We start from the raw sequence: 22,465 nt of genomic DNA on the forward strand, positions 1-22,465 counted from the left end.
TTACATCTTAGGTCATGTTTGGGTATGCAGAAGTGCCAGTCCTCTTTAGGAAAGTGTGATGAATACCTAAAGTGGTATTCCCATTCACTAGATACCATATATGTCTGATGGGATGTCCGGAAGAATTGTGCAACTCAGAATTCAATGTACGTAGGCACTGTACTTCAACAAACATTGCATAAATCAGTAGAGAAAATGCCTCTTTCTCCACAATCGGCCACTTCTTTTCCTCCCCCCTGTATCCTTAGCTAATCATTCACAACTTGAGAGATGGGATGGATTATCAGCTCACTGAGCTTCATTGATCGAAGTCTATGGGGAATGGAGGGAGGGGGCGGGGGAGGCAACCTCTGTAAGAGAGATGCAGAAAGACGAGGGTTATCTCACCCAGTGCTGGATTCACAGATTAAACTTTCTTTGTTAAGCTATAGCTACTCTGTATCTTTTCCAGGTCATGGAGATAGTAATAGTCGGAACATCCCCACCCTGGTAAAGGATATCAGTAATGTAGGTGAAGTTTCCTGTGGGAGCTCTCACACAATTGCCTTGTCTAAAGATGGAAGAACCGTCTGGTCTTTTGGTGGAGGAGATAACGGTATGCATATGTCTGCAGTCTTTAGTAAAACATTTGTATCAATGCTAAGGTCCATATAAATTGTTTATTTATTTTTTATTTTTTTTGTTTAGGAAAGTTGGGCCATGGAGATACCAACAGGGTATACAAACCAAAGGTGGTGGAAGCACTACAAGGAATGTTCACAAGGAAGGTGTGTGCAGGCAGTCAGTCCTCCCTAGCGCTGACGTCGACAGGACAGGTATAATGATTTACAGGTTTTAAACCCAACCAAAATGTTATTCCATTTCTTAGGTCCTACATTGTCTTTTTTTTTGTCTTCAGGTTTATGCTTGGGGCTGTGGAGCTTGCCTAGGGTGTGGATCTTCGGAAGCAACTACCTTGCGTCCCAAACTTATTGAAGAGCTAGCTGCCACAAGAATAGTGGACATTTCTATAGGAGACAGCCACTGTCTTGCACTTTCACACGGTACTATTACATATAACTCGGTAACGGTCCATTCACACGTCCGCAAAATGGGTCCGCATCCATTCCACAATTTTGCGGAACTGGTGCGGACCCATTCATTTTCAAGGGGGGGCCACAAAAGATGCAGACAGCATACTGTGTGGTGTCCGCATCCGCACTTCCGTTCCACAGCCCCGCAGAAAAATAGAACATGTCCTATTCTTGTCCGCAGACACGGACAAGAAAAGGCATTTATATTTTAGTGCCGTGGACCGCACATGGCTGGTGTCCGTGTTTTGCGGATCCGCAAAACAGTTGCGGATGTGTGAATGGACCCTAAGACTATATAATTGATTGCTTTTTAAAGAGGTCTCCTGACATGACTGATTTAGTAACTACTTGCATTTCACATGTAATAACAATTCTGGAGCATCTATTATTATGACTATGTGCTGTGCCAATTCTTAATAAATAATTCTGAATAAACTGCAAGCCGAAGGGTGCTACTCGGTTGGGTGGGGGCTGTCCCTGCACAGTCTTCGACTGGCAGCGCTGATTGGATAGTGTGAGACTGTTAACACATATCTGGACCTTCACTAAAAACTGCTACCAATTCGATCATATTCTTCAAGCCGGGCAATGGAGGAATCATAGTCATAAGACTAGATGCTGCAGAACTGCAGTTCCATGGGAAATGCAAAGAGTTACTAAAACAGACTTGTCAGGAGAGGCGACAGGTCCTCTTTAATTTTTGAACCATCAATTCTTCATATGTAGCAGAGAAATAAGTAGATAGAAATATGGTATAGATTAAAGAAGTGGATACTTAATAATTGATCTCTGTGCAGAACAAGAAGCCACTTTGCAATAGTATGTGACGTGGTTAGATATTAGTTTTTCAAGCATTGTGTTAATATGTACAGATCTGTGTTTTTCTAGATAACGAAGTTTATGCATGGGGCAATAATTCTATGGGACAGTGTGGACAAGGTAATTCAACTGGCCCCATTACTAAACCAAAAAAAGTGAGTGGACTAGATGGAGTGGCTATACAGCAGATCTCAGCAGGGACATCCCACAGCCTGGCATGGACAGCTCTGCCTAGAGACAGGTAAAAACAAATGTCATGTGGAATTGCATTGTCACATTTCATTTAGGCTAGGGCTACATGGAGACTTTTGGGCACACGACATTGACGTCGCAGCTAATGATAGCCGATGCAGATTTCTGCTGACAATTTGCAGTTGCAGAACCTTTTTGGTGTCACATTCACTCGCATTTCGCTGTGTAGCTCCAGTTTTATAATTTCTGTGGGTCTGAAATAACAAATTAAGCATTACCATAAAATGTAAGGTAATTCAGAGATAGTTGGTATTTAATGGTAAATATTTTTGCTCCTTTCAATTATTGTACATGAAATGGAGAATGCTATTCAAGGGGAACAGCACATGCAAATGTGTAAATACATTTCTAACAATGTAAAGGTAAAATAGGCTTAAAGGGGTATTCCCATTCCTCATTGCTGAGATCTCAATACCCAATATATGTGACTAGGGTTACAGAAACAGCCAATCGGGCTGTACTATGCTGTCTTCATAAATCCAATAAAAGTGAATGAGAAGTACCGTTTCTGTAATTTGAGAGGCTCTGCTTTAGGGTTGCACCGAGTATTGAATTATCGATACCCAATCGATACTTTTGTACCTGTATCGATCCGATACCAGGATTTGCCTTTTACCTATACTAGGCTGCGCTACTGCACAGCCTAGTATTGCAGAACATGGCGCGTGCTGCTGATAACGTTTAATACAGATACAGGAGGCGGGTGCCAGCGGCAGAATCACATAGCTGGCACCCGGCCTCTATGACGGGGAGCTGCGATCAGCGGCAGTTAACCTCTCAGGTGCTGCACCTGAGGGGTTAATTGCCACTGATCGCAGCTCCCTGTCATAGACGCCAGGTGCCGGCTGTGATTCTGCGGCTGGCACCCGCCTCCTGTATCTGCATTAAACGTTAATTATCATTGGTGACGCAGTGCGCCCCCCCTTCCCCACCAGTATTAAAAACATTGGTGGCGCAGTGCGCCCCCCTAACCCCCCAGTATTAAAATCATTGGTGGCAGTGGCCACAGGGTCCCCTCCCCTCCTCCTCATTGGTGGTGCAGTGGCAGTTGTGATTGGAGCCCCAGAAGTGTAATCACGGTGCTCCGATCAGTTACCATGCCAGCCAGCACGCTACTGTAGCCCTGGCTGCCATGGTAAACTCCCGGCTGCTGTGTGCACAAAGCCCATGGCAGCAGGGGTGTGTGAAGTCCTATTCACCCTAAAGCCTCATGCAGATATCCGTGGAACACGGTCTGTGAGATACCGGACTGGCATTGCAGGAGCGCACGGCATCATAGCAACCAATGACGCCGTGCGCTCCTGCATTGCGAGTCCAGTATCTCACGGACCGTGTTCCACGAACGTCTGCATGAGGCTTAATAGAGCTCTATTGGGGTGAATAGGACAAGGGATTAAAAAAATCCCAGGCTCTAGCCCCTAAGGTGGAAATGGTTATTAACCCCTTAAGGACTTAGGACGTACCGGTACGGCATGGTTCCCGAATCCTTAAGGACCCATGACGTACCGGTACGTCATGGCTTTAATTTGCTATTCCGGCGCCGCGGGGGTTAATCGGAACGGGATTTCGGCTGAAATCATTCAGCCGGCATCCCGTAACAATGCAGGGGGGGGTCATTTGACCCCCCCGTAGCGACGATCGCAGAAAACCGCAGGTCAATTCAGACCTGCGGTTTTCTGCGTTTCCGGTCCATTCGGGTGTCCTGTGACCCGATGAACCGGAAAAAGACTGCGATCGGTGGCGTAATTATACACCACCTATCGCAGTCCGAGGATTTGGAGAGGCGGTGCTGGCCCTGGTGCTGAACGCCGCTGTCCAGGGTGCTGATTGGTGCAGGGGAGAGAGGCGCGAGATTCAAACTTCCTGCGCTCCTCTCTCCCCTCCTCTTCCTGTCCAGCACCCTGACCGTGCAGCACCGTCCAGCGTCCAGCTCCTGAGTCCCCCTAATCGTAATCCATCACCCTCCTGCACCCATCGCCACCCAGGTAGGTTAGGGTCAGTGAGGGAGAGGCACCGTTAGGAAGGGAAAGAAGGGAAAAGTTAGGAAAAAAAAAAACTTTTACTAAACTTTCTTTTCTTTCTTTCTGATCCTTCTATCAGACCCCAGACCCCCCCCTGCCACTTGAACCCCCCCATCAGCCCCCCACCACCACCAGCCCCCCAGCTGTATATGGGTCTAGTCCAAAAACCCAGTGTCAGACAATACTGGAGTGGGGACGTCCTATACCAGACCCCACTGTACAGTATGGTTATGACACGTCCCCGGTTTGAGGCCATCCGGAAATGTCTGCATTATTCCGATAATGCAGCATGTCCACCCCGAGGTGATCCTGCCTATGACCGGCTGTATAAGATACGGCCGGTCATCGATCACTTTGGGGCCACATTTCAGCAGGCCTACGTACCTGGAAGGGAGGTCGCGGTTGATGAGTCTCTCGTTGCGTTCAAGGGGAGACTCAGTTTCCGCCAATATATTCCCACAAAGCGGGCGAGGTATGGCGTGAAGCTATACAAAATTTGTGAGAGTACCTCAGGGTACACTTACAAATTTCGTGTACGAGGGGCGAGATTCCCGGATTCAACCCCCATAATGTCCCCCCACTCTGGGTGTTACCGGGAAACTCGTGTGGGACCTTATGTACCCACTGCTGGATAACGGTTACCACTTGTACGTGGACAACTTTTATACCAGCATTCCCTTGTTCAGGTCCCTTGCCGCCAGATCCACGTTCGCTTGTGGGACCGTGCGGAAAAATCAACGCGGCCTCCCTGCCCACCCCCTCCAGGTACCTATCCCCAGGGGTGAGACCCGTGCACTTACCAGTGGAAACCTGTTGCTGGTCAGATATAAGGACAAGAGGGATGTCCTTATGCTGTCCACAATCCACGGTAACAGCACCACCCCAGTCCCTGTGCGAGGTACCGCGGCAACGGTCCTCAAGCCCGATTGTATCGTCGACTACAATCGGTATATGGGAGGAGTTGATCTCTCTGATCAAGTCCTCAAGCCATATAATGCCATGCGCAAAACCCGGGCATGGTACAAAAAAGTTGCGGTCTACTTGGTACAGGTTGGCATGTACAACTCTTTTGTACTATCCCGAAGCGCTGGCAGCACAGGGACATTCCTCCAATTCTATGAGGCAGTCCTCAAAGACCTGATCTTTTCGGACCGGGAAAGAGCAGCCGGAGTACCTCGGGAATTGGAGGCGCCCGGATCGTCCCTGGCCAACACTTTCCAGGTGTGGTCCCCCATACTGGAAAGAAGGGACGAACCCAAAAAAGATGCAGTGTGTCACAAGAGGGGGATACGGAAGGACACCACCACTCAATGTGACACGTTCCCCGATCATCCGGGCCTCTGCATTATCAATTGCTTCAGGGAGTATCACACTTCCATGGAGTACAAAATTTTTATAATCCCCAACAGTCCACTAGAGAACATAAAAAACTATGGCTCTCAGACTTTGGAGACACGGAAACAATTTTTTTTTCCCCAAAAAAATATTAGTTTTAGAGCATGCATCCTCAAACTGCGGCCCTCCAGATGTTGTAAAACTATAACTCCCAGCATGCCCAGACAACCTACAGCCATCAGCAGGGCATGGTGGGAATTGTAGTTTTACAACATCTGGAGGGCCGCAGTTTTTAGGATGCCTGCTTAGTGTCTCCAAAGTCTGAGAGCCATACATATTGGGCATCGTCGCGTGCGTAAAAGTCGTCGCTATAAAAATAACTTTTGACCAAACGCCTCGGATGAACGGTGTTAAAAATATAAAATAAAAACGGTGCCAAAACACCCATTTTTGGGCAAAATTTCCATTTGAATCCTTTTTGCCGGTAATAAAGCAAGGGTTAACAGCCAAACAAAACTCAATATTTATGGCCCTGATTCTGTAGTTTGCAGAAACACCCCATATGTGGTCGTAAATGGCTATATAGCCGCACGGCAGGGCATAGAACGAAGGGAACTCCATACGGTTTCTGGAAGGCAGATTTTGATGGACAGTTTTTTTTTGGACACCATGTCCCATTAGAAGCCCCCCCTGATGTAGCCTAGACTAGAAACTCCAAAAAAGTGACCCCATCTAAGAAACTACACCCCTCAAGGTATTCAAAAGTTACTTTACAAACTATGTTAACCCTTTAGGTGTTCCACAAAACTAAATAGCGAATGTAGAAACAATTTTAAAATTTATTTTTTTGTTACATTGCCTCAAAAAAGAGTAATGAAGAGCAACCAAAAATCATATTTACCCCTAAAATAGTCCCAAAACAACAACCACCTGATCCCGTAGTTTCCTAGATGGGGTCACTTTTATGGAGTTTCTACTCTAGGGGTGCATCAGGGGGCTTGAAAGGGTACATGATGTAAATAAACCAGTCCAGCAAAATCTGCCTTCCAAAAACCATATGACGTTCCCCTTCTTCTATGTCCTGCCGTTTAGCCAAATAGTAGTTTACGACCACATATGGGGTGTTTCTGCAAACTACAGAATCAGGTCAACCCATTTTAAGTTTTGTTTGGCAGTTAACCCTTGTTTTACTCCTGGAAAAAATTGATTATATTGGAAAATTTTCCAAAAAATAGAAATTTCTAAATTGTTTCTCCATCTGTCAATAACTCTTGTGGAACACCTAAAGGGTTAACAAAGTTTGTAAACCCAGTTTTGAATACCTTGAGGGGTGTACTTTCTTAGATGGAGTCACTTTTTTGAAATTTCTATTCTAGGGGTGCAACAGGGGGCTTCAAATGGGACATGGTATAAACAAAACCAGTCCTGCAAAATCTGCCTTCCAAAACCCATATGGTGTTCCCCTTCTTCTATGTGCTCCCGTTCGGCCAAACAGTAGTTTACGACCACATATGGGGTGTTTCTGCAAACTACAGAATCGGGGCAACCCATTTTGAGTTTTGTTTGGCAGTTAACCCTTGTTTTACTCCTGGAAAAAATTTATTGAATTGGAAAATTTTCCAAAATCTGCCATTAACTCTTGTGGAAGACCTAAAGGGTTAATAAAGTTTGAAAAAACAGTTTTGAATACCTTGAGGGGTGTAGTTTCTAGAATGGGGTCATTTTTGGGAGGTTTCTAATATCTAAGCCTCACAATATGACTTCAAACCTGAACTGGTCCATAAAAAGTGGGATTTTGAAGATTTCTGAAAATTTCAAAATTTGCTTCTAAACTTCTAAGCCTTGTAACATCGCCAAAAAATAAAATATCATTCCCAAAATGCTGCAAACATGAAGTAGACATATGGGGAATGTAAAGTCATCACAATTTTTGGGGGTATTACTATGTATTACAGAGGTAAAGAAACTGAAACTTTGAAATTTGCTAATTTTTCAAAATTTTCGGTAAAAATTGTATTTTTTTTATGCAAAAAAATTAACTTTTTTGACCCAATTTTAGCAGTGTCATGAAGTACAATATGTGACGAAAAAACAATCTCAGAACGGCCTGGGTCAGTCAAAGCGTTTTAAAGTTATGAGCACTTAAAGTGACTCTGGTCAGATTTGCAAAAAATGGCCAAGTCCTTAAGGTGAAATAGGGCCGAGTCCTTAAGGGGTTAAATAAAAAGTAAAAAAAAAAAAAAAAAAAGCCCACCAAAATATTAAGTATAAATTACCCCCTTTTCCAATTTTACATATAAAATATATAAACAATAAATAAATAAACCTATTACATATTGCCACATCCGAAAAGTCCAAGCTATTAAAATATATATTTTTTAAAAATCTCCTATGCGGTGAACGCTGTAACAGAAAAAATAAAAATTTCTGATTCGCTATTTTTTAGCCACCTTGTCCCCCCAAAAATAGGATATGACTGTTTGATTATGGGTTGGACGTTCCATAAAATGTGGAATGCACGCAGCTTTTTTTTTTTTTTTTTCTCGTGGTATCGAATGGTATTGAGTATCCCAATACTTTTTTATGGTATCGAAATCAAATCCAAATTTTGGTATCGTGACAACCCTACTCTGCTTCACTGTTTCACTTCTTTGAGAGTTATGGAAACCACATGGCACAGGAAGAAACAGGTATCCAGAGACAGCGCTCACACAAGAGTTCCAATTAAAAGGATCAAACAAAACAATAGCTGATCTTAGGGAGACCAGCTACAGAAAACACTGTGGAGCCTCATTTAAGAGTCTCGACACAGCAATCCAAAGTGCAAAGCTCCCTGGGAAACAGTGATATGCAAAATAACCGTGGAGCCCCAGTTATGGGTCTTCAACACAGTGAAAGCCAGATATCCCTCAAAGGAAGGAAAACCGAGCAAAGGGGTGTCCCCATTATAGAGATCACCAAAAGGATCAGTACTATTTAAAGGAGTCACTCCACCCCCTTGCATATGATGGGTGATCTCAGCAATGAATAGCTGAGATAGGAATGCCCATTAAGAAGTAGTAGTTTTGGTGTTAGCACTGTTGATTTTTAGTTCCAAGGAAAATATGTGAATATGAGGGCCCAGTTACACGTCCTCAAGCGTTTTGCGGGCCGCAAATGGCGGATCCGGAAAACACTGACACCGGCCATGTGAGTTCCGCACTTTGCGGACTGCACATGGCCGGCACTTTACTAGAAATGCTTTTTCTTGTCCGTGTCTGTGGACAAGAATAGGACATGTTCTATTTTTTGCGTAATGTAAGTGCGGATGCGGACAGCACACTGTGTGCTGTCCACATCTTTTCCGGCCCCATTGAAAATGAATGGGTCCGGATCCGTTCCGCAACATTGCAGAACGGATCCATTTTGCGGATGTGTGAATGGACCCTAAATGCTTTGATCTTTTTAATTTTGTGTCTGTTTTTAAGAAAAAATGTAATAGATAATGGTTGATTAAAGGTGTTTGGAACTTGCTAAGCCATCAGGCACTTCTGCTCCCTTCTAGACAAGTGGTTGCATGGCATCGTCCCTACTGTGTTGATCTAGAAGAGAGCACCTTCTTCCATTTGCGATCCTTCTTAGAACGATATTGTGAGAAGATAAATAGTGATGTCCCACCTTCTCCTTTCCCGTCATCCAGGTATAATCATTGTGCTTTGCTTCCATTTGAATTCACTTTTTTTGCCTTCTCTTTGTATTAAAGTTACTCTTTACTAGAAAAAGTTATAAAGGTTACAGTCAATACACAATTTATTGCCGTAATAGCTCTCACATAGGTCATGCTTTATAACCTTATTGTTATCATTGTTTCTTGAAGAGAACATCATCACTTCTTAAAGCTTTGCCTGAAAATGCTCTCAAATCATCTAGCCCTCGCTCTTGCGGGTGGAGTTGCTACCAGTATTTTGGGTCGTCAAGCAGGCCCCCTTCGCAACTTGCTTTTTCGGCTAATGGATGCAAGTGTTCCAGATGAAATTCAAGAGGTAATATCTTTGTTCATTTATTTAATAATATAAACCATTATATTTCTGTAGGTGGCAATTAAAGATGAGTAAGTTATTATGATTTTTATCTCCTGATGATCTTTATTTAGGTTGTGATTGAGACCCTTTCAGTTGGAGCAACCATGCTGCTGCCCCCTTTACGGGAAAGGATGGAGTTGCTGCATTCTCTTTTGCCTCAGGGGCCAGATAGATGGGAAAGTCTCTCTAAGGGCCAGGTATATGCATGTTTTTTAATACTTTATGTAAGATTTTCTAAGATTAACATCAGTGACCGGACAGAAAATGTCAATCAAACAAAGGTACAAGATACTGGCATTCAGGTTGATCAATTGTGTTACCTAGGTAATAGTGCCCATTTTTTGGCTGCACATAACAAGCAAATTGTCACGCTGGACAGGATACAAGATACAACAGAAATCCATAAACAAGTGTCTAAGCCAGAAGCTGGGAATAAAGGTCACCTCCTTACAAATCCCTACCAGCTCTCCCTAGACTTCTGTGCCCACGTTCAGACCCTAGAGGTGGGAATAAACGTGCCCCCGTGCCTAAGGCTGAAGATTCCCTAAAATCCTTAAGATGGTGACAGGGGGAAAGAGACAGCTTGCTTCCTCAGACCTGGAGGAGGCAGGCGTCTCTCTAACAGCCTAGACAGAACACACACAAGAAAACAAAACCAACTTATCTTGTCACAGAGCAGATACAGCAAAATCTTCCTTCCTTCCTTCCTTCCTTCCTTCCATTGAGCAAGATAGAAGCTATAACCCGCACAGGACACTGGGAAGGGGCGTAATTTAAACTCATACAAACGACCCCACACAGTGCACCTGAAGGGAGGCAGATACAGCTCAACTCAAAAACAAAAAAACTACACACGTGCTGCTAACCTGGCAGACCTCCGCACATAACCTGATGAGGGCATGACAGTACCCCCCCCCCCCCTTCTACGGGTGACCTCCGGACACCCCGGCCCAACTTTACCTGGGTGGGATCTGTGAAAAGCCCTCACCAGTCGGCTGGCACTAACATCCACAGCCGGAACCCACATCCTCTCTTCAGGGCCGTATCCCCTCCAGTGTACCAGGTACTGAAGTGAACCCCCGAAGAACCCGTGATTCGAGAACCCTAGAGATCTCGAACTCTAAATTTCCATCAACCAGAACAGGGGGAGGAGGCAATGGCGATGGTTCCACCGGTTTCACATATTTCTTAAGTAAAGACCTGTGGAACACATCGTGGATCCTCTAGATCTGCGGAAGATCCAGACGAAACGCTATTGGATTGATCACCGCAGATATTTTGTAAGGTCCAATAAATCTTGGACCCAGTTTCCAAGTTGGTACTTTCAGTTTAATATTTTTAGTAGATAGCCACACTAGATCACCCACACACAGGTCCGGACCAGTCATACGTCTCTTGTCAGCCATTCGCTTGTACCTCTTACCCATCCTCTCCAAATTCACTTGAATCTTCCGCCAGATAGAGGACAAGGCAGAAGAAAATCTCTCCTCCTCTGGCATCCCAAAGGAACTAGTCTCAGAAAAGGTACCAAACTGAGGATGAAAACCGTATGCGCCAAAAAATGGCGATTTACCTGTGGACTCCTGCCTACGGTTATTCAAAGCAAACTCTGCTAGTGATAAGAATGAGGACCGGTCCTCCTGGTTTTCAGCCACAAAGCACCTCAAGTAGGTCTCCAGATTTTGATTAGTACGCTCTGTCTGTCCATTCGACTGCGGATGAAAAGCCGAAGAGAACGAAAGTTGGATACCCAGACGAGAGCAGAACGCCCTCCAAAATCTGGAAACAAACTGCGTGCCCCTATCAGAAACCACATTCGAGGGAATGCCATGTAATTTCACGATGTTATCCACAAAAACCTGAGTAAGAGTCTTAGCATTGGGCAGACTAGCTAACGATACACAGTTTTCCCAGAGGAACTCGGCAGATCCGTAATAAAGTCCATAGACAAGTGCGTCCAAGGACGAGATGGAATAGACAAAGGAAGAAGTGAACCAGAAGGTCGAGTGTGAGCAACCTTTGCCCGTGCACAGGTCTCGCAAGCTGCTAAATAATCCTCAACACTCTTACGTAACCCGGGCCACCAGAACCTCCGGGAAATCAGATTAAAGGTGGACTTGCCACCAGGATGTCCCGCAAGGACAGTATCGTGAGGTTCCTTGAATACCTTGTATTGCAATCCAGCAGGAACAATCAACCTACCTGGGGGACAAGAATCCGGAGCCTCCTCCTGGGCTCCCAATACCTCCATCTCCAGCGGAAACAACCACCCCATCAGCCAAAATCGGAGCAGGATCCTCTGAATCACCTCCCCTAGGAAAACTATGAGACCATGCATCCGCCTTGACGTTTTTAACCCCCGGGCGAAAAGTAACCACAAAGTTGAACCTAGTAAAGAACAGTGACCATCTAGCCTGTCTAGGATTCAGACGCTTGGCAGTTTGCAGGTAAGCCAAGTTCTAATGATCAGTATATACAGTAACGGGATGAGACGCCCCCTCCAACCAGTGACGCCATTCCTCAAAGGCCAATTTGATGGCCAGCAATTCCCTATCTCCTACATCATAATTCCTCTCGGCGACCGAGAGCTTCTTGGAAAAAAAAGCACACGGACGCCACTTGCCAGGAGATAAACCCTGCGACAATACTGCTCCAACCCCAACCTCTGATGCATCCACTTCCACCACGAATGGCTGAGACACATCGGGCTGCATCAGAATGGGAGCAGACGCAAAACATTCCTTAATAGCCGAAAAGGCCTGCAATGCCTCATCCGACCAGACAGAGAAGTCGACTCCTTTCTTAGTCATATCGGTCAGGAGTCTTACAATGGTAGAGTAGTTCAAGATAAATTTTCTATAATAATTGGTAAACCCCAAAAACCGCATCAAAGCTTTCTGACTCTCCGGTCAGTCCCATTCCAGAACCGCCCGGACCTTTTCGGGGTCCATACGAAAACCAGAGTCAGAAAGCAGGTAACCCAGAAACTGAAGCTCCTGAACAGTAAACACACATTTCTCCAATTTAGCATACAATTTATTCTCCCGAAGGATCGACAAAACCTGTCTCACGTGATCCTGATGAATCTTCAGATCAGGAGAGTAAATTAGAATGTCATCCAAGTAAATTACAACGAACCTTCCCACAAAATGATGGAAAATGTCATTGATAAATCGCTGAAACACTGCTGGCGCGTTAGTTAACCCAAAAGGCATAACCAGATTCTCTAAATGATCCACGTGTGTGTTGAAGGCCGTTTTCCACTCACCCCCCTCCTTGATTCTGATCAGATTGTAGGCCCCTCTTAAATCTAACTTGGAGAACACCTTGGCTCCAACAATTTGATCAAAAAGGTCAGAGATCAAGGGAAGGGGATACGGATCACGGACCGTAATGCGGTTCAATTCCCAGAAATCCAAACAGGGTCTAAGCGATCCATCCTTTTTCTTAACAAAGAATAGCCCATCTGCGACCGGAGATTTAGATGGCCTAATATGACCCTTTGCTAATCTCTCGGCAATATACACTGCTCAAAAAAAAAATAAAGGGAACACAAAAATAACACATCCTATATCTGAGTTAATTAAATATTCTTCTGAAATACTTTGTTCTTTACATAGTTGAATGTGCTGACAACAAAATCATACAAAAATAAAAAAATGGAAATCAAATTTTTCAACCCATGGAGGTCTGGATTTGGAGTTACACTCAAAATTAAAGTGGAAAAACACACTACAGGCTGATCCAACTTTGATGTAATGTCCTTAAAACAAGTCAAAATGAGGCTCAGTAGTGTGTGTGGCCTCCACGTGCCTGTATGACCTCCCTACAACGCCTGTGCATGCTCCTGATGAGTTGGCAGACAGTCTCCTGAGGGATCTCCTCCCAGACCTGGACTAAAGCATCTGCCAACTCCTGGACAGTCTGTGGTGCAACGTGACGTTGGTGGATAGAGCGAGACATGATGTCCCAGATGTGCTCAATTGGATTCAGGTCTGGGGAACGGGCGGGCCAGTCCATAGCATCAATGCCTTTGTCTTGCAGGAACTGCTGACACACTCCAGCCACATGAGGTCTAGCATTGTCTTGCATTAGGAGGAACGTTCTCCACGGCGTCTCCAGACTCTGTCACGTCTGTCACATGTGCTCAGTGTGAACCTGCTTTCATCTGTGAAGAGCACAGGGCACCATTGGCGAATTTGCCAATCTTGGTGTTCTCTGGCAAATGCCAAACGTCCTGCATGGTGTTGGGCTGTAAGCACAACCCCCACCTGTGGACGTCGGGCCCTCATATCACCCTCATGAAGTCTGTTTCTGACCGTTTGAGCAGACACATGCACATTTGTGGCCTGCTGGAGGTCATTTTGCAGGGCTCTGGCAGTGCTCCTTCTGTTCCTCCTTGCACAAAGGTGGAGGTAGCGGTCCTGCTGCTGGGTTGTTGCCCTCCTACGGCCTCCTCCACGTCTCCTGATGTACTGGCCTGTCTCCTGGTAGCGCCTCCATGCTCTGGACACTACGCTGACAGACACAGCAAACCTTCTTGCCACAGCTCGCATTGATGTGCCATCCTGGATAAGCTGCACTACCTGAGCCACTTGTGTGGGTTGTAGACTCCGTCTCATGCTACCACTAGAGTGAAAGCACCGCCAGCATTCAAAAGTGACCAAAACATCAGCCAGGAAGCATAGGAACTGAGAAGTGGTCTGTGGTCACCACCTGCAGAACCACTCCTTTATTGGGGGTGTCTTGCTAATTGCCTATAATTTCCACCTGTTGTCTATCCCATTTGCACAACAGCATGTGAAATTGATTGTCACTCAGTGTTGCTTCCTAAGTGGACAGTTTGATTTCACAGAAGTGTGATTGACTTGGAGTTACATTGTGTTGTTTAAGTGTTCCCTTTATTTTTTTGAGCAGTGTAAAGGGATGAAAAAGATTGTATAGCCGAGACTTTGGCAACTTAGCCACTGGGATGAGATTAACCGGGCAATCATATTCACGATGAGGCAATTCCTGAGCCCCACCTTCCGAAAATACATCCGCAAAATCTGAGAGATACTGGGGTAAAACCGTAGTAGACACCCCAGAGATAGAGGTACTAAGACAATTGTCCAAACAAAATTCACTCCAACAAATGATCTGCCTTGCCTGCCAATCTATATAGTAGGGTTATGTTTGATCAACCACGGTAACCCTAAGACCATAGGAGCGGGCAAGTCCTTCATGACAAAACAAGAGATGATCTCAACATGTGAATCACCCACCCTTAACTGAATACCATGAGCAATATGAGTGAGACCTGAGAAAGAGGAGAAGAATCGATTGCGAACACCGGAATCTCTCTTTCTAAGGAGCAAGTATTTAGGCCCAGATTTTGAAGAAAAAGATAATCAATAAGGTTTACCCCAGCACCACAATCAAGGAATACTTCAAAATTAAATTTTCTTGAGTCTAGCGCCACCATAGCTGGAAGGAGAAAACGAGTATTGCAGGGAGATTGCATACTTGCTTGCTCCGGCAGCCCATTCACACTACCAAGAGTCAAGGATGTTATTTTTTTCTCTTTATGTAAACCCCTTTGTGGTTCTTTATCATCAACACGCGATTTAACAAAAGGACAAGCATAAACAAAATGACCACTTTCTCCACAGTAATAACATAGCTTATGCAACCTCCTAAAGTTCCTATTACCAGAACGGAACAACACCTGACCCAGCTGCATGGGTTCCTCCCCTACCCCAGAATTACATGTCATAATACTCTGGGGAACTGGTGGGACGAAACCACTCACAGAAGGGATCCCTCGCGTGGAGGGGACATTACACCTCTCATCTTTTAATCTCTCAGACAACCCCTGACAAAACTGACTACGAAGCGTGGGGTCAATCCACTCAGACTCAGTAGCCCATCTCCTAAACTCAACACAATACACCTCTGCAGAATGTTCTCCTTGTAATAAAGTACGCAACTTAGATTCTGCCAATGAGACCCGATCTGGGTCATCATAGATTAATCCCAAAATTCATCCACCGACCGGAGGGCCAGAGATCCGGTCGGCAGAGAAAAGGCCCAGGACTGCGCGTCCGCTTTAAGCAGGGAAATGATTATCCCTACTTTTTGACTCTCATCAACAGATGAAGACGGCTGCAGCTGAAAATACAACTTGCATGACTCTCTAAAGCGGATAAAATCATCCACACCCCCAGAAAACCGATCAGGGAGAGCAACCTTAGGTTAAAGGCTGGACTGACTCCCACCAGCGGAGCCATTAAGCAGAAAATTCTGACAAAGTGAAACTGCATTGCGGAGGTCAGCTACCTCCCAAGTTAACTTTTGCATGCGATCAACCAACGAATCAATTGACTCCATCTCAAAGCTGCTGAGAAATGGCAGTCTAGGTTTTGGGCGGGTTATAATGTCACGCTGGACAGGATACAAGATACAACAGAAATCCACAAACCAGTGTCTAGGCCAGAAGCTGGGGATAAAGGTCACCTCCTTACAAATCCCTACCAGCTCTCCCTAGACTTCTGTGCCCACGTTCAGACCCTAGAGGTGGGAAAAAACGTGCCCCCGTGCCTAAAGCTGAAGATTCCCTAAAATCCCTAAGATGGTGACAGGGGGAAAGAAACAGCTTGCTTCCTCAGACCTGGAGGAGGCAGGCGTCTCTCTAACAGCCTAGACAGAACACACACAAGAAAACAAAACCAACTTATCTTGTCACAGAGCAGATACAGCAAAATCTTCCTTCCTTCCTTCCTTCCTTCCTTCCACTGAGCAAGATAGAAGCTATAACCCGCACAGGACACTGGGAAGGGGCGTAATTTAAACTCATACAAACGAACCCACCCAGTGCACCTGAAGGGAGGCGGATACAGCTCAACTCCAAAACAAAAACAAAAAAAACTACACACTTGCTGCTAACCTGGCAGACCTCCGCACATAACCTGAGCAGGGCATGACACAAATAAGATTAACCCTACCAAGTTAGACCTGGTGTTAGAAAAGAAAAGACAGTATGAAGAAGAGGAAAGCTAAATCAGAGAAGAGGAGGGAGAGAGAAAATAATAAAAAAAAAAGGGGGCCTAATTGTGAGGAAGGGAGGAAACTGAAGGTCTGGAAGCAATCTGAGAGGGCTAAAGAAACACTGCCCCATGAAGTCAGCAGGGACCTGCACTCAGGAGAACCCTGAAAAAGGATCCAATGGCGCCATGCTTTGTGAAACTTGGCATGTGTACCCCTCATTGATGCAGTAAGGTCCTCATGTAGCGGTCAGAGGAGGGAGAGACCGCAAAGCAGGATTCAAGTACAGTACAGCGGACAAGGGGACTGAAGCAAAAACCGGCTTTATTAACGAACCAGATGTAACTGCCGGAAAGTCGGATTAACGGTATAAACAGGTTTACACAGATTACATGAACACGAGTTAGAATAAATGCGTTCCACAGTATACACATAAGAGTCCAGGCTACACTCAGCTAGTATACTCAGGGGACGTTTCTGCAATGCACTAAGTCCCTGACTCTATAACCTATCACAGATAAGCACCGGTGCCACTCACAGTTCTGCAGATTCTCTTGGATCCAATAAAATGCAGTCTGGCTCCAGGTCCGGTCGCTTGCTTGTCTGTCTTTCTCTCTCTGGTTACAGCAGATGCAGATCTTCTTCAGCTCTGGCAGGAAGGATCCGTCTTGTAGTGATCGCTGACACACGGTCCCACTCTTCTGTAACACACTGTGCAGTCACTTTCTCTGGGTCACAGCTGCAGCACTTCAGTTCAGAGTCTATCTTGGCCTGTCTCCAGCACAGCCAGCTTCTCAGGACTCCATCAGTCAGGCTCCATGTCCCATCACTAGCCTTTACTTGGCTCCTAACATGGCAGCCATCCTCTCACAGCTCTCAGGGGACTCCCACCTCCAGCCAGGACTCAAACCCCGGGAACTTCTGGCTCCTCCTACCTCTTGTGTATCTCAGAAACAGTTCAGCTTCCTCTTTCTCAGAGCCACAGTGGCCTCTAGTGGCTGAAATAAGTCATTACAGTCTATGTAGCACCATATTGTATATATCCGTGCAAAGAACAGTTATTCTAGGGGCTGACCCTTACACTCCATTCACACGACCACCTGTACCTTGCTAAACTCAAGAGCTATAGAAGGAGGGGATGTCTGTTTCCGCAAAAATTTAATATATACCCTTGCCGCATTTTCCAAGTGCCGCACCACAGACTTCCTGTGTGTAGACAAAGAGATCTCACTATGGTGTAGCAAGAAAGGCAGGCATATTAGGAATTACATGATTAGTGAACTTACAGTCAGGTCCATAAATATTGGGACATCAACACAATTCTAAATTTTTTGGCTCTATACACCACCACAATGGATTTGAAATGAAACAAACAAGATTTGCTTTAACTGCAGACTGTCAGCTTTAATTTGAGGGTATTTACATCCAAATCAGGTGAACGGTGTAGGAATTACAACAGTTTGCATATGTGCCTCCCACTTGTTAAGGGACCAAAAGTAATGGGACAGAATAATAATCATAAATCAAACTTTCAATTTTTAATACTTTGTTGCAAATCCTTTGCAGTCAATTACAGCCTGAAGTCTGGAATGCATAGAAATAACCAGACGCTGGGTTTCATCCCTGGTGATGCTCTGCCAGGCCTCTACTGCAACTGTCTTCAGTTCCTGCTTTTCCCTTCAGTTTTGTCTTCAGCAAGTGAAATGCATGCTCAATCGGATTCAGGTCAGGTGATTGACTTGGCCATTGCATAACATTCCACTTCTTTCCCTTAAAAAACTCTTTGGTTGCTTTTGCAGTATGCTTTGGGTCATTGTCGATCTGCACTGTGAAGCGCCGTCCAATGAGTTCTGAAGCATTTTGCTGAATATGAGCAGATAATATTGCCCGAAACACTAAAGAATTCATCCTGCTGTTCTTGTCAGCAGTCAAATCCTCAATAAATGAAAGAGAACCAGTTCCATTGGCAGCCATACATGCCCACGCCATGACACTACCACCTCCATGCTTCACTGATGTTGTGGTATGCTTAGGATCATGATCAGTTCCTTTCCTTCTCCATACTCTTCTCTTCCCATCACTCTGGTACAAGTTGATCTTTGTCTCATCTGTCCATAGGATGTTGTTCCAGAACTGTAAAGGCTTTTTTAGATGTTGTTTGGCAAACTCTAATCTGGCCTTCCTGTTTTTGAGGCTCACCAATGGTTTGCATCTTGTGGTGAACCCTCTGTATTCACTCTGGTGAAGTCTTCTCTTGATTGTTGACTTTGACACACATACACCTACCTCCTGGAGAGTGTTCTTGATCTGGCCAACTGTTGTGAAGGGTGTTTTCTTTACCAGGGAAATAATTCTTCGGTCATACACCACAGTTGTTTTCCGTGGTCTTCCGGGTTTTTTGGTGTTGCTGAGCTCACCGTTGCGTTCCTTCTTTTTAAGAATGTTCCATACAGTAGTTTTGATCACCCCTAATGTTTTTGCTATCTCTCTGATGGGTTTGTTTTGTTTTTTCAGCCTAATGATGGCTTGCGTCACTGATAGTGACAGCTCTTTGGATCTCATCTTGAGAGTTGACAGCAACAGATTCCAAATGCAAATAGCACACTTGAAATGAACTCTGGACCTTTTATCTGCTCATTGTAATTGGGATAATGAGGGAATAACACACACCTGACCATGGAACAACTGAGAAGCCAATTGTCCCATTACTTTTGGTCCCTTAACAAGTGGGAGGCACATATGCAAACTGTTGTAATTCCTACTGATTTGGATGTAAATACCCTCAAATTAAAGCTGACAGTCTGCAGTTAAAGCACATCTTGTTTGTTTCATTTCAAATCCATTGTGGTGGTGTAGAGAGCAAAAAATGTTAGAATTGTGCTACTGTCCCAATACTTATGGACCTGACTGTATATTGTATGCCACACTTCTGGCCAAGAGCTGTCTAGCACAGGACACCCCCCAAAAGATGTGGAGAATGGTACCTCTGTCTCCTCCACATCTCCAACACACAGTTGGGATGAGAGAGTGTAGTTTAGAAGACTCTATGTACCATCTAGCGAAAAACTTGAATCCTGCTTTCTGGACTCCACTAGCAATAGAAGATTTGTGTCAATGTAAAGAAGCATGCATATGAATTTTAAATGAATACAATGTTTTGAAAAGAAATAAATAAAACGCAAGTGATCCAAGAAAAAAAAAAAAAAAACGTACTCTCCTATTCAGTCTCCCACTGTTTTGGAGAATATGCTCTGAAGTCCCTTGACATGTTTTTGTTTACAGGCTGCCAGCGATGATGTGCCTTACAGGAATGGGACCGCTGCAGCCAGTCAGTCGCTTCAGTAGTGACATGTACTACTGATTGTGTCCTGCATGTTGACACCCTATAAACCAGCAAAATGAAGCAAATTATTAAACCTATTTCGCTTTTATTACTTGACAGTAAATTACAGTTAAATATTACTCAATAATGATTTTGTTGCTTTAGATGTGAGCATTAACCTCCTTGAGATATTTAAATGTTACTGATTTTGACTAAAATCTTTAATTTATTGTGTATCGTGTTTGGTTTCTACAGAGAATGCAGCTGGATATTATTCTCACAAGCTTGCAGGATCACACACACGTGGCATCATTACTGGGATATAGTTCTCCTTCGGATTCCTCTGACAGCTCATCCTTGCCTCTTTCTTATGGCTCAAGCTCTGACCCCAGCTACATTTCCCAGACCAGCCATCCAGACACTCACTTGGCTGAGATCCTGATGAAGACACTTCTCCGAAACCTGGGCTTCTACACGGTGAGAACAGATGGATATTTTGTAATTATTAACAGTCATCTGGCAGAGGAAGACTAAAATGCACACGCTTTATTTTATTTACTTTTTTTGTCATTATGGTAGCCTTGAAATCACAGTACAAAACAGCAGGTGCCTGGTGGCGACAGCACCAGCTCTGCTCCTGAGCTGGCACCATCTTTTAAAGCCCTAACTTGTGCCGTACATGTAGAGCACCAGTTGTATAAGGGTTAAAGATGTTAACAGCAGACACCTGCTGGTAGCTTCAGTGATTGGAGGCAACTCCGATCACAGATGTTTAGCTCCTTAAATGATTTGGTGCTTTTGGTAATAAATGCCCCCCGCAACAAAATTTCTGGAGCCAGGAGCCATATGAGGGCGCCCAGGCTGCAATAGTAAAGCTTTTATTGAGCTTTGCTTCAGGTAGGATTTTAGTCTGATATAATGTGATTGCATGTTCTACCTCCTTTGGGAGACTAAACATAAAGTTAATAAAAATACAAAAATAAAAACGCTTTTTGAAATATGAAATGGCAAAAATAATTCCAAATTTGCATCCCTTCTCATGTTGCATTTTTTTAAATAAAAACTGGCTCAAAACTGCTTTCTTTAGTTATTAAAAATTAAAAGTGTTTATCCCATTTGATGAACACCAGAATAGAAGAAATGGGCGAACCGCTTTTTTTGTTTTTTTGGTCACTTTGCTGTCCAAAAAAAAAAATTGAATAAAAAGTAGTAAAACCGCAAAAATATCAATTTTAGAAATCACTGTAATCGTAACGACCCGTAGAATGATTTTAACGCAAAGTAAAAGTTTGTGAATACTAATTTGCAGCGGTGCACGTTTTTCCCCTACAGAATCTCTCATTTTATAAAAATTAGTTTGTCTGTTTGTCCTTTATGTGTGACCAAACGACTGGAGCGATCTTCACCAAATTTAGCACACAGGTACATCAGGTGTCCGGGAAGGTTGTCTAGGACCTACTGTTCCTGAGATATTCCCCAGAAATGACCTGCATTAGACAATACAAGCCTCCAACTGCCATACACACGGTCACATGTCCCTTATCAGTCAATAGAAGCTCGCAGGCCGTTAGCCTTCACATACACACAGTTTTACTCAAGATTCCATAACAACCCAGTAAGGGTGGGCGATATGGCCTAAAATCTATATTGCGATATAATTTGAAGCATATGCGATATATATTGCGATATATTATTTTCTCGCCCATTTCCTTGGGGGACACAGGAAACCTTGGGTATAGCTCAACTCCCTAGGCGGCGTGACACTAAGTGAAAAACTGTTAAGCCCCTCCTCCAGCAGCTATACCCTCAGCCTGGAGAGCGAGACTACCAGTTTTCGCTTAGTGTCCCAGGAGACAAGACACTCCCTGCTCCACAGGGCTGTTTTTTCTCCTTATTTTTAATTTTAATTTTATTTTTTATTTTTAATATTCACAGGGACAACAGAGACGCCTGGACCTCTCTGTTTCTCCCGGGGTCGAGCTGCGCCAGTGCCGGTCATCCGCACTGCTGCCTCCCCCACAGAAGACAAGGAGAACCAGGGCAGCCCAGCTCCCCTGCATCCCGCCAGCGTAAGGGTCGCCCACACGTCAAGCCTCTCTCCAGCTTCCTGCCACTGCGGTGCCAGTAGCTGAAGGGGCGACCCTGCTGGAGTGGACTGAGGGTGACTACTTCAGGATGGTGACAGCCCATCCCCCCCTCACCCTTTCTGGACTTCGCTATGGTGGCCACCTGTTTTTACCCCTCCAGGGCCTCCTCACCTTCTCAGACCGCCCCTCCAGGAGGGCATACAGGCTGGGATCCTGGGACATCAAGCGGCCGTGCCACAGGCGCTCTACTACAGGCCAAGAGCCTTTTACTTCAGGGGCATCCGGGCTAGGATCGCAGGCAGGTGCCTGCCGCAGCAGCAAGCGGCCGGCACACCCCTTCACTGCCGGCCGGCACACCCCTTCACTGCTGGCCGGCACACCCCTTCACTGCCGGCCGGCATCGCGACGCTCCGCGCGCAGGGGGAATCGCGGCAGTCGCTCCATTCCTCTGCTCCTTGGGCTATGGCATTGG

At 45.0% G+C, this 22,465-nt stretch overlaps 1 protein-coding gene across 6 annotated transcripts in view; it reads left to right on the forward strand.

Annotated features, from left to right (window-relative positions):
• The window catches only part of HERC1 (HECT and RLD domain containing E3 ubiquitin protein ligase family member 1), a 186,126-nt gene that overhangs the window by 45,276 nt on the left and 118,385 nt on the right, over positions 1-22,465 (forward strand). For all 6 annotated transcript variants that reach the window (XM_040413647.1, XM_040413648.1, XM_040413649.1 and 3 more), the window contains exons 8-15: positions 452-595; positions 688-815; positions 899-1,043; positions 1,962-2,133; positions 9,045-9,179; positions 9,357-9,522; positions 9,633-9,758; positions 20,162-20,383. In XM_040413647.1, the coding sequence (XP_040269581.1) occupies positions 452-595; positions 688-815; positions 899-1,043; positions 1,962-2,133; positions 9,045-9,179; positions 9,357-9,522; positions 9,633-9,758; positions 20,162-20,383 (1,238 nt within the window). The remainder of the gene's footprint in view (positions 1-451; positions 596-687; positions 816-898; positions 1,044-1,961; positions 2,134-9,044; positions 9,180-9,356; positions 9,523-9,632; positions 9,759-20,161; positions 20,384-22,465) is intronic.

The sequence above is a fragment of the Bufo bufo genome, chromosome 1 (genome assembly GCF_905171765.1).
Source record: "Bufo bufo chromosome 1, aBufBuf1.1, whole genome shotgun sequence".
Classification (NCBI taxonomy): domain Eukaryota; kingdom Metazoa; phylum Chordata; class Amphibia; order Anura; family Bufonidae; genus Bufo; species Bufo bufo.